Source organism: Sorex fumeus, unplaced genomic scaffold (genome assembly GCF_029834395.1).
Source record: "Sorex fumeus unplaced genomic scaffold, SorFum_2.1 ptg000063l, whole genome shotgun sequence".
NCBI lineage: Eukaryota > Metazoa > Chordata > Mammalia > Eulipotyphla > Soricidae > Sorex > Sorex fumeus.
The window spans coordinates 10,791,842-10,805,018 of NW_026606120.1; the positions used below are offsets into that span (position 1 = coordinate 10,791,842).

General features: G+C 44.0%; 1 protein-coding gene across 2 annotated transcripts in view; it reads left to right on the top strand.

Moving 5' to 3' along the window:
• The window catches only part of MAP2K5 (mitogen-activated protein kinase kinase 5), a 272,784-nt gene that overhangs the window by 204,117 nt on the left and 55,490 nt on the right, over nt 1-13,177 (top strand). For both annotated transcript variants that reach the window (XM_056127637.1, XM_056127638.1), the window contains 2 exons: nt 1,982-2,008; nt 2,320-2,352. In XM_056127637.1, the coding sequence (XP_055983612.1) occupies nt 1,982-2,008; nt 2,320-2,352 (60 nt within the window). The remainder of the gene's footprint in view (nt 1-1,981; nt 2,009-2,319; nt 2,353-13,177) is intronic.

The window sequence follows — 13,177 nt, forward strand, 5'->3', positions numbered from 1 at the left end:
TGTGTGTGTGTTTACCTATACTTGATATGCTCAGGAGCTACTTACGACTTGGTGCTCAGGGTTGCTGTGGCATGGTGCTTAGGGAACCATGCGGTGCCAGAGACCAGACACAGGAAGCTGCTCTCGGTCCTTTGAGCCATCCCACACAGCTGTGTTCCTTTCCAGGGTCAGTGCAGAGTCTTAGCCGGACATCCTGATTGACTAAGAGAAGGAACGGTAACTCAGACAGAGAACTTAGAGAACTTAGTAGAACTAAGACTGAGGAGCAGTAGCCTGGGGCTTCGGGGGGTGGGGGTGGGGAAGCAGACATGAAGGACCAAGAGCTGCCCTGAGTGGACCCCATGTGGAGCTGAGTGATACCTGAAAAAGAAGCATCAAAAACCCCCCGGGCTCCTGCAGACACTCAGTCTGTTGAGAAGACCCACATGCTCCATTGATCATCGGTGAACCTCACCAATACCCACCCATCCGATTTTTGGTTTGGTTTTTATGGGGGTATTTTCCAATTTTTTGGTTTGGGGGCCCTATCTGACAGTGCTCAGGACTCACTCCTGACTTGGGACTCCTGACAGTGCCAATTCTCAGGGAACCATATGTGATGCCTGGGATAGAACCTGTGTCGGCCGAGTGCAAGGCAAGAGCCCTCCCTGCTATACCACATCCAATTGTTTTTAGGTGACATCATGCTGTGGTCACATCTCCTGCAGGTGCTGAGGAGAGGATGGCAAGAGGAGTTTCAGCATAGCCTGCCCCTGTGACCGTGGGCCGGCCCCGCCTCTGTAGTGCCTAGTTTTTCCACTAGAGAGTGGAGGTGACAGTCCTGGCAACCTCAGGTGGTGGGGTGGATCCCGGGAGAAAGCTGGGGGCTGGGGAGGCGGTGCCACGGGCTTTGCACATTGGAGCTGCAGGTTCAAGTCCCAGCACCTCTGACAGTGGCACCAAAACAGGAGCAGCGCCCAAGCATTAGTCCCCTCTCCCCCAAAAAATGAGAGTGTGCATGAAAGAACTCGAAGACTCATGCTTCGGAATACGTCTGAGGCCTCTCACCTGCACGTGGTGGAGGTTCACTTATCCTCCAGAACAACTGACTCATCAACAGCGTGTTTGTCCTGAATTTGTCTTAGGAAATGAAGTAACTAGGACTCAATTTTCATTGAGTTTGTAATAACTGCAGGCATTTTCGGGGGCTGGGGGAGGGTACTGAAGTGTTTAATACTTTAATTACTAAGTGGATGTTTTATTAATTTGGTGTCACATTTTAGTAACTTTCTAAGAGATCCTGTTTACGGGTGTGAGACGCGAGTGCAGCCTGCCTTCAGAATGGTGATTAGGGACAGGCTCTCTTCCTTGTTTTCATTCCCTGAAACAGAGTGGAAAACTTGCAGAAATTTGATTTTCCCAGAGAGCTTTGCTGCCCTAGAAATAGGCCGATGGAACTTGGGACAGGGCGGTGTGTCTTCACCCCACTCCTGAGTTAGAACAAACACTTCAACCACATAATTAAAGTTTTCTTCACAAAATAGGGGATTGTGAGCAGGCCCTGGCAGGAATCCAAAATTCTAATTTCTGACTATGATTTAATTTCAATTTTAAATAAATCGGTTTTTAATTTAAAAAGAGTGAGCTTCATAACATTAGCAATGATTGCAACATTAAGCCCAGTGTTCACAATCTAGCAATATAAAACATTATTTATATCTGAATCGTAAACAGCCTTTTGAAATGGATTATGGTTTTTCTCCCTATTCTAATACAACCTGGAGGGTACTAAAAAGTGTTGTGTGAAATTAACATTCTGCTGACTTTCGCCTATAAATGAGAAGGAAGCTATTAACATTTGTGTATTTTCATTATGTAAATTGTGTTAACACATGCCCACAAATTGCCACCAGCAATGCAATAATTTTCTCTCAGTGATCATAATGTGTCCAAGTGAGTCATTTTGATTATGACATGCTAATTACATATTGCCTTTTTTCAGATTCAGAAAAACCAGGGATCTTTAATGGTAAGCTTTATGAGTTCAGAAAAAAATTCACTTTTCTTTTTCCTGATGGCTGCTTCCTTTGCATGCTTGAATGCCTTGTTTTAAACTTAGCAAATTGCATTTTGAAGAAAATGCAAACCTTTAACTGCCTGTATTAGATTAGGTACCATTAGAAATAATAGAACATCCTGAGCATCGATGTTTTTATAAGAGTTTGCTGTTGTTGATTAATCTTGCTATATTTTATTGCATTAATGATTTTTTCTTTCCACTCCACTGTAAAGATATTGCAGAGAAGCTAATACTTTTCCCTCTCTTCTTCCCCACTGCAGCCTTTCCAGCTTCTGCAGTGCATTGTTGATGAGGTGAGGCATCGTCTTATGTGCTTTCACTCCTAAAGTCATTCCTAATGGTGTGGAAAGCTTATATTTTGTTTCCTAATGAAGCACAATGCCCAACATCCTCGGAGCAAGTTGTGTTGTGCGGCTCTGAGCGGCGGTACATGAACTGGCCTGGCTGAATCCCGCTCTTCTGATTTCGGCCCAGAATCCAGATCAAAACGGACTGTCCCACAGGGCACGGGAGGCCCTGGAGATAAAACATGATGGTATTCATTCATCCTCTCCCTGGCCAGATGGGGATAGAGCCGGAAATTAAAGTGGGATCATTTTTTTTCCATAACAGATACTTAAAGTCACTCAGTAGGCAGGGGTCAGAGTTGAACAGCAAACATAAGCTGGGTAAAATTTGTCTTCCTTGCTTTATTTACCCAAAGCATCTCGGGGTGATGAAAGTGTTGGAAAGCTAGAGGTCAGTGGTTCAGCTTTAATGCCCTAATTTAGGCATTTTCCCCCTCCCTGCCCCGAAGGTGCTCCTAACTTCTTATGCTTTGAACTTGAATTTTAAGTCATCTTACCTCTGACCAACCTTCCCTTTCTGTGAATTGCCCGGTCCCTTTGCCTTCACAGAGTTCATCCCCTACATTTCTTTCGTAATGAACTCTTTCGAGGTCTTATTCTGGCTTTAAATTTCTACACTCTGAAAATTAGCACCCTTGCAATAATATATAAGGCTTTTCATAAAGAGGCATGAACATATTTTAAAAACTGAGTTGGGGAGTGAGGCTTTATCATTGCCTGTTAGCAGTGTGGTTTTTTTTTTTTTCAAATTTCAACTTTACAATATTGACTTGTGATAAAGGCGATAAATGATTCAGTCAGGAAAGTTTGCAAGAAAAAAAATCGTAATTCATAATGATTCCTCTCAATTAAACATCTGTATCGCCAGTTATGAGATTGGGGAGAAAAAATAAAGATCCTCCTAGGAAAAAAGCAAGCGCTCACACATACCACAATCATGGGAAGAATGGGGCGCACATGCCCTTAATGGTCGCACCCGCCCGTCTGTATGTCCCCTGCAAGCTATAAACCACACGCACGCAAAAATGAAGGCACCATCCCGAAACGCGTGAAGGCCCCATTATCTCAAATCTCAGCCGGGCCTCCTGGATCTAAGCGCTCATCAATATCTTCTGTCATCTTAGATTCCAAAAGCATCCTATCCCCATCAGAACCCACCCACCCCACCCCCCCTTAAACCAGTTTTTCAGAGCTGCCACTCCAGGAGCTTCCGGAAGTACCCAGGAAACATGGGTTTTCCCACACACCCAGCCTGTGGCTTGCTGGGCTGTGCCATTCTGAGTCCAGCGCTGCTAGTAATGTGCATGTGTGCGAGAGCACATGTGGAGGGTTTTCTAGATCAATACTGGGGGCAGGGAGAGGATGCCACAGTGAATTGAGGGGGGGAGGGCTGATGATAGGGCTGGAGCCATAGTGCAGCGGGGAGGGAGCTTGCCTTGCACACAGCCGACCTGGGTTTGATCCCTGGCACCCCATATACTCCCCCGAATACTGTCAGGAGTGATTTCTAGGTGCCCAGCCAGGCATAACCCCTGGGCATCACTGGTTGTGACTCAAAAAATAAGCCCAAAAAATCTAGGGCCTGATAAAATCCAAATGTGTACTCTGCTCTCAAATAGGCATTTTAATGTTTTACTTAAGTAGCAGTGACTATTTGGGTGAGGGAAACTCCCCAAAACCCCGGGGCCACTCACAGAAATTCTCTGTCCGACAGCCAACAGTCAGCGTAAGTGCCAAGGGACTTGCTCTGGGTCCCATCATGGCCAAGGACTGCCAGGCTCACCTAATGGTGTTCAGAAGCCCCAGGACTGCATCTGGCGATGCTTGGGGAACTTTTTAGTATTGGACTGGCCACACACAGGGCTTGTGCTTCAACCCCTGTACTATCTTCCCAGTTCAGCGGTGGCTGTTGTTAAATGTGAAATAATTTTACTTGTTTCGACTTGACAGAATCCTGGGTCCTTTAAACTTATCCCAAGGATATGTTCTAAAGAGGAAAGGAGAAGGGCATGTCACTCCAATGACATATTTTTCTCAGTTGAGAGGAAAATATAACTGGAACAACTCTTCCCACTTTAAAAACTAATTAAGGGGCTAGAGCAATAGGACAGCGGGTAGGGCGTTTGCCTTGCACACGGCCAATCCAGGTTCGATTCCCAGCATCCCATATGGTCCCCCAAGTACCACCAGGAGTAATTCCTGAGCCGAGTAACCCCTGTGCACCGCCGGGTGTGACCCAAAAACAAACAAACAAAAAAAACAACTAATCAAAATTTCTTCTTTACGGAAACATTCTGGGAAGTTCACTTGCTTCACTAAAACCCACATAAGTTGAACTCATGTTTGGTAATAAAGGTGCCAGGCACAAATGGTTCATGCCATCACATTTGAGCTCAGTGGTACCATGTGGCTTCTGAGGGATAGACCTGTGATGGCAGGACTTGCTCTGTGTCAGTCAGGTTTCTCACTGACATGAGAAAGTGGTCCCCAAACCAACTGCTTCAGGATTTCCTGAGGACTCTTTTGGGGTGGCTGGGGGTCACATCTGGTGATGCTCCAGGCTTACTCCTGGCCTCTGCACTCAGGGATCCTCCTAGTGATGCTTGGGGGGCTATATGGGATGCTGGGGATCAAATCCAGGTCTGCTACATGCACAGTAGACTCTCTGTCCTACTCTTTGCTCTCTCCAACCCTGAAGGTTTTGTTTTTAGTTGGTTTTGGTTTTTTTTATCTTTTTCCTTAGATTCTTGGACCCAGATATTCCATTGGATTTTCTAGAGGGAAGGGCTAGGGATTTATTATTCACTAGATTGGAGGTAATTCTTGGCACATTACATTATGAAAACTTCTTCCTTAATTTTTCGGCAAGACCCCTAAGTGTGCCCCCCCTTTTTTTAACCCCAGAGGGAAATTTATTATCTTCATTTGAAAGTGATTTTCGTCTAGCTTCTATTCATGAGTGAACATAATCAACCAAGATTTGAGCTGTTTGACTCCTTGGGTGTGGCCCTCTTGAGATGGAACTTCAGTAATAGAGAAAAGTCAGAGCAAAGAGCATCACCTGGCCTGGAGTGATAGCACAGCACATAGGGCACTGCCTTAGAACAATCTAGGTTCTATGCCAGGCACTGCATTTGGTCCCCCAACTCCTGCCGGAAGTGATCCCTGAGCACAGAGCCAGGAGTAAACCCTAACACCACCAGATGTGGCCCAAAATCTATATATATAAAGAAGAAAAGAACATGTCACCCCTCAGGGAACCAAATTCAAACAAGATAATGTATTTGGAGGCATGTGCCAGAAAGTATAGCAGAGTCCAGTGCTATAGGAATGCAGCTTGACTTGATGCGGTCCGGGAAGGAATGAGAAAGGTATAAAACAGATCAAGGGGGCACGGCTAGTCTTTAGAGTTTCCAGAAGTGTCACCACAGTGTGGGAATAAGAAGGTAGAAATAGAGAACAAAGTCAGAGTCAGACCCTCCATGTCCAAATAGAAGTTAAGCAGAGCCTTAAGAACCAGGAACCTAGAACTTAAACCCCAGGGAAGGCTCTGGAAGGGGTGGGGTCACTGGGGTAACAGGACAGTCAGGCTCCAATGAGAAAACTGGACAAGCCTGTTTCGTTTCAGTGGCTTCGAGCTAACTCAGGAAACTGGGGTGTCTTAAAGACATCTTGGAATGCCCTAAAGTCACTTCTCTCAAAGGTCCCCCTGTATCCGCTCCCAGGTACCTACAATGTAAAACGCTCATTTGTTGTAAACATCATGTGCCCGGGTGTCCTTGAAACCAGCCTTGACCAACCTTGCGGGGGAGGGGGGGGAGAATAAGGTGAACCATGTGGTCTCAGTAACAAAATTTGCTATCTTAATCTCTAATATCAGTAAGAAAATCCGCCTTTTTGTTTTGTTTTTTTTAGAAAGAAATGTTTCTAAAATGTATTTGCTCTTGGCCATCCTGTTGACAGTGTCGTGAATCTCATTGAATCTCATTTAGCCACTTCTTGGTGACTCAGGTCCTGGCTTCAAACATGTTCCAGGATTGAATGTTGATACATTGATGCCCTCTGGGTGCATAAAATTGTATGAGACTTGACCTCGATCTTGCACTGAATGCCGCTCCAGCCTTTTGCCGGTGTGTTCAGTGTTGGTGCTCAGTGGCCCACCTGCTCCTCTGGATATTTGCACTAACTGCTCCCAGACCGGTAGCTCTCCGTGACTCTGCCACCCCACCAGACTTCTCTGGGTCTCCATGTGTGGTCACACCAGGTCTCCTCCCTTCCGGGATCTGCCCATCTGCTGTTTGTGTTCCAGAGGAGAGTGACCATGTCAGGTCAGACGGACTTTTGGAGACGGGACCTAAAGACGTGTAACTCTCTTGCTGCTTTTTGTTTGGGGGCCGCATCCGCAGTGCTTCGAGATCACTCCTAGTGGTGATCAGGGGTCCATATGGGATACAAGAGATCGAACCCAGGTTGTCCACATGCAAGGCAAACGCCCTACCCACTGAGCTGTCTCTGGCCCTAGGTAGGTCTCTTTAACGAAGTCATCTGGGTGCACTTGTGTCCATTCATTCCCCACTGTGGATCTGGGGCAGGCACGAGTATGGTGCCTGAATCAGCAAACTTTGCCTTCCTGGAGCCAGCAGATCTATTAAGGGGACCTTACGTTGGGGCCTTCCCCCAAATTGTCTGCATCTTGAAAAAGAACATGAAGTCAGAAATGACTAAAAATGGCTGGGTCACTATTTGGATTCATGTTCAAGGCACCAGAAGGGGGAAGCTTTGTGTTAGCAGTGATGGGTGTTTGGAGAGGACCCCTGAGAGAGGAGACATCTCAGCTAGATCTTGATGGATGGATAGGAATTTCCCAGGTCAGGAAAGGGAAAGTGGAAGGGAAAGCAAGGAAAAGTGGAAAGTGTCAGGTGAAAGGGCTTAAAAGTTCTTGTGAATCAATTTTTAATTCACAGTTGGTTTTTCTGAATGTTCAGGTTGTCTAAATATGACAACCAGAAAAATGGGTTATTGCTCTGAGTATATATATACATGCGAGTATGTGTGTGTATGTGTGTGTGTGTGTGTGTGTGTGTCTATCTGGCATAATACAGCTAAAAATAAATTTCTACCTAACATCTGTAAGTGCTGAATAGGACAATTAGCAAACCCCTGATTTATATTTATGTGTATTCGTTTTACTAGTAAAAACTGAATTCATTTGTCATGTTTTATAGCTGATTCAAAGTATCTTGTACATAAAAATGTTTGTTTCATAGTAAGAGTTGCAAAATACCAAAGAGCTCTTGATATGAGCAAAATTGAGGTGGCCATTAGTGACCCTACAGATAAAGAAATTGTTGCTTATGATGCTAGATGAATAGTGATAAGATATATATCAACTATGCCTATATAGCTGTGAGTGCCTTCATTAAATAATATATATACATACATATATATAGGGCTGGAGCGATAGCACAGTGGGTAGGGCGTTCGCCTTATAAGCGGCCAACATGGCCGACCCGAGTTCGATTCCTCCGCTCCTCTCGGAGAGCCCGGCAAGCTACCGAGAGTATTCGATATGCCAGACACAGTAACAACAAAGTCTCCAATGGAGACGTTACTGGGCCCGCTCGAGCAAATCGACGATCAACGGGAGGGCCTTTACCTTACCTTTACCTTTACATATATATATACATATATATATATATATTTCCCCCTGTGGAAAAAAATGTAAGTTGAGATTTTTAGAGTAGCATGCTTTAATGCTCTGTATAGAACAGTGAGGTGGACCTGGTGGATATCGTCTGCTTATCCTAAAAAGGCTCCCTGAGGAAGGAAGTGCAGAGCAGGACTCATCTTTACAGAGGAAGGCAGAAACATATACAAGATTTGTCTATGACCAAAGGGACAGCTGACGCAAGGGGTCCAGAAGGTAGAAAACAGAAATCAGTAACAGAAGGAAATTTGGAAATTCACAAATCTGGGCAGATTATATAGCCAAATATGCTGTTATACTATTAATTGCACCCTTGGTAGTACACTTTCATATGGCAAAATGGGGAAATTGGAAATTGCAAGGGAAATAAGAAAAATGCAAAAATCAAAACACATCCTATCTAAACTTGTGGGATGCAGCCAAAGCAATACTTAGAGGAAATATGTGAACTGAGAGCCTGCATTAAAGAGGAAGAAAGATCTTGAATCAGTAACCTCACCTTTTACCGTAAGTAAGTAGAAAAGGAAGAGCAGGGAAGTGGAAAGAAGGAAATAGTGAAAATAGAGCATAATTATATAACGTAGAGAATAAGAAAACAAGAGAGAAAAATCAATGGAAACCAAAAATTGGCCTTTGGAAAACCAATAAAATTGACAAAACTTTACCTAAAATGATGAAAGTTTTTTTTAAGTGTAAAAGAGTATTCAAGGGGCTGGAGCAGTAGCACATCAGGTAGGGTGTTTGCCTTGCATGCAGCCAACCCGGGTTCGATTCCTGGCATCCCATATGGTTCCCTGAGCACCGCCAGGAGTAATTCCTGAGTGCATGAGCTAGGAGTAACCCCTGTGCATCGCCAAGTGTGACCCGAAAGGCAAAAAGAAAAAAAAAATATTCAATTAGCTAAAATCAGGAATGAGAGCAGGCACCTGACCACTGTCGCATAGAAATAGAAAGGTCTGTAGTGGACTACTGCCAACAAGTGTATGCCAAGAAGCTATACCACCTAATTGAAATGGAAAACTTTTTAGAAAATCACAAACTATCAAGAAGAAATACAGAACCAAAGTAAACTTAGAACAAGTAAATAATGTTTTTTAAAAACATTCCACAAAGTGGGCCAAGAATGTGGCTCAGGGGTAGAGCACATGTCTTGCACATGCAAGGCCAGCAGCAGGCACAGTGATGATGAAAGACATCATGAAAAGTTGCACAGTTTCATGAAAAGATCAGAGAAAGTCAAGAATGGCTGTTCTCCTCACTTCTGTTCAACCATAGTACTGAAGAATCTACCCGCGTAGTCAAGAAAAATGAGACACCCAGAGTTTGAAGAGGAAGAAATAAAACTTTTTGGGCAGATGATAATAGCATACAGAGAAAATCCTAGAAAGATCATGTAAAATTATTGATAAGCAAGTTTAGCAAGATCATATACAGAATCAACACCCCAAAATTAATTGTATTTTGATACATTAGTAATGCAAAATCAATAGACCAAAAATTGGGAGTCTAAGAAAACAATTTAAGTTAAAGTAACATTTTAAAAATGAAATATTTAAGAGTAAATTTAACTAAAAATTGGAATACTTGGCTGCCATCTTTGGAGCTAGAGGTCAAGGACTAATCACCTGCTTTGCGTATTTGAGGCCCATATTTATTCCCTGGCACTGTATGGTCCCCTGAGCACCTCCAGGACCGACCGCTGAGTACAGAACCAGGAGTAACTCCACTGGATGTGGCCCAAATGCAAATGGAAAACTTTTGCACACTGAAAAAAAAGCATTTTTTAAAATCATTAAAAATTAGAGACCTAAATAAACATAAAAATTAAAGACCTAAAAGATCCCATGTTCATGGAATGGGAGACTTAATATTGAGATGGTTGATACTTCCCAGTTGTATCCCCCAGTAAAATATAACCCCTTTCAGAATTCTAGTGGGTTGCTTTTACAGAAATGGATGAACTAACCCTTAAAATCATCGGGAGAATGAAGGAGACTCTGAACAACCAAAACAAGTTTGGAGGAAGGAGGGGAGAACGAAGTTGAAAGATTCACAGTTCCTGATTTCAGAATTCACTACAAAATTAAGCCAATGGAAATAGTGATTTGGACTGAGAACTTGCTTAAAGATGGACTGTCCCCAGCTTTGGTGGCCCGCTGAGCCCCACTGCTTGTAGCCTGCTGTCCCCAGGCAGCACCAGGCCTGAGCAACAGTGGCGGCTCCTTGGATGTTGTCTGGAAACTGCAGCAAACATGTACAGTAGCACTGTAGCACTGCTGTCCCTTTGTTCATTGATTTGCTCAAGCGGGCACCAGTAACGTCTCCATTATGAGACTTGTTACTGTTTTTGGCATATCGAAGACACCACGGGGAGCTTACCAGGCTCTGCCATGCAGGCGGAATACTCTCGGTAGCTTGCTGGGCTCTCCGAGAGGGACGGAGGAATAGAACCCGGGTCAGCCCAACATGTGCAGTAGTGGAAGGAAACAGCTCAGTGCAGTAGAGGTTCCTTATGCTGTTAGACAGTCTGTGTGAGCCAGGTGAAAGCTGCCGGCTTCTGTTCTAGACAAGAATAATGTATAGGCAAAGAAGGAAGAAAATCAAGATTGGGGAAAAGAAGTAAAAGGAGGGAAGTGTCTGCATTATAGCCACATATCTAAAAGCTTCTCAGGGTTTCTATCTTGTTTCTCTTTGCACTCCACCTCCATAGAATTATTTGTAAAGAAACACTTAACCTGCCGAGCCTTCCAAGCACTCCCCCCAAGACCCCCACACATTCAGACACACACCCCAGCCTTCACGGTAGTGGCTCAACATCGTAGAGCAGCACTGGAGACTCTCACCTGTGTTTTTCAGCCTCAGTCTGGGCCGGTCCTTCCTTTCCAGAGCCGCCCTGCACTTGCTCTCCTCCCCTCTGTAAATGTCTCCACATCCTCCGATGTCTCCAGCATCAGTTCCTCGTGGAATCTGTCTCTGTCATCTCTTTCCTCTCCTCCCGTACCCTGCTCTCACCCGGAGCTGGATACTGGTCTGCACTACGTGGTCTGCGAAGCTTTCATTAGAGTTTTCCTCACACGGAATCGAGTTTAAGTTTGTGACTAGGTCCCACTCGATCATGAAGTCATTGACGCAGAGATTTCTCCCACAGCCCAGTGGAGATTGTGCCAGGCAGCAGCTCCGTGAGTGCTGCATGTAAATGAAAATGGATTTTTCTAGCAGGACTCGTCTTAACGTAAAATGAATATGGTCTAAGTACACCTTTCCTTGTCTTCCACCAAGGCCATCCTGTCGGCAGAAAGGGACCTTCTGTCCAGCAGCTAGAGGCCACCAGAGAAACAATGAATTCCTGTTTTCCTTTTTATTTTTTTTAAGGGGAGGGGAGGACATGGGTTGAGGCCACACCTGGCAGTGCTCAGGACTTATCCCTGCTCTGTGCTCAGGGATCACTGTTTGGCTGTGCTCAGAGAGTCATAGGTACCACCAGGTGCTGTGCCTTAGCCCCTGTCCTATCCTGCTGGGCCCCTGTTTTCTCTTTTCTTCCTTAAAATGTTTCTGACTGAGTCAGGGCACACATAAAATAGCATTTGGCTTTTTAAGTGCACAGCTTAGTTCAAGAACATTTCATCCCTCCAGGACAGAAGCTGGTGTCTGTTAGCTGTCAGTGCTGGTCCCTCTCCCACCACAGTTCCTGGCAGGGACTAATAATCTGCCTCCTATCTCTGTGCCCAGAAACCGTTCCTCCTCTCTACTTCCTGTCTCCACAAGCACCATGTCACTTCTTCCTGTGGTTGTTCCTTATAAATTAGACTAGATAGTGGCTGACTTCTTGTGTTTGATTTCCTTAGACTCAGCATAATGTTTTCTAGGTACAGCCATGATGTTGCATTTGTTAGTGCTTTGCTCCTGTTCGTGACTGAGTAATTTTCCGTTCTGTGGGTTGGCCATGTTTTGTTGATCTCTTCGTAGATTAACATTTAGGTGGTTTTTTTTTTTTTCACTTTCTGGTGCAGGTTTGCAATGAGGAATGAATGATCTATGAACATTCACAGACAAGTTTTCATGTGGAAGTCTCTTTTCATTTACTTGGCTATATACCTAGGAGTATAGTTGCTGGGTGGTACAAAAGCTCTGTTTAATATTGTACTGAACTTTCAAACGATATTTCACAGCAGCTGCACCGTGTTACATTCCTACCAGCAATTTATGAGAGTTCAAATTTCTCCACATTCTCGCCCAACACTTGTTAATTTCTGTGGAGTTTTTTTTTTAATTATAGCTCTCCTAGTGGGTGTGAAGTGATCGCTCATTGTGGTTTTGATTTGCATTTCCCTTATAATTAATGACTTGGAGCATTTTTCATGTGTTTATGGCCCATTTGAATATCCCTCTTGGAAAAACATCCATTCATATCCATGTGATGAGCTGAGCTCTCCGAGGAATGCTGGGCTGCCATTGAAAATTTTTTTTAATTTAATCTTATTTTTTGCCATTTTCGTTCATTTTTGATACCGATGTATGAAATATAGAAGTCACAAGTGTAGAATTCACAAAGACCGTGCTGGGAAAGAACCGCAGAGCCTGTTGCTTTTGGACTTTCTGTGTCTAAGCCATCTCTTTATAACTCCAGACAAAGTGAGTCTCACCCAAGCTCTGTGCCATATCTGCATACATAATAATAGACTCTGATAGAACAGAGTCTATGTTCATAGGATCATATGCAGAAGGAACCTCTAACAAACTCAGTATCACTTAGGGTTTCCTAACCACTCAGAGCAGTAGTTACTTTTTTTTTGTAGGAGTACTGCTATTTATTCAGCCACTGACTAGCTGATTGAATTGGGCATGAACTCCACCTTAATTTTTTTAATTTTTATATTTATTTATTGAATCACTGTGGGAAAAGTTACTAAGCTTTCAGGTTTAAGTCTCGGTCGTACAATGATCAAACACCTTTCCCTTCACCAGTACTCATTTTTCACCACCAAGAACCCCAGTATACTCCCCTCCCACCCCTCCAAATGCCTGTGAGGCAGATGATTTCTACTTAACTCTTCTCTACATTGA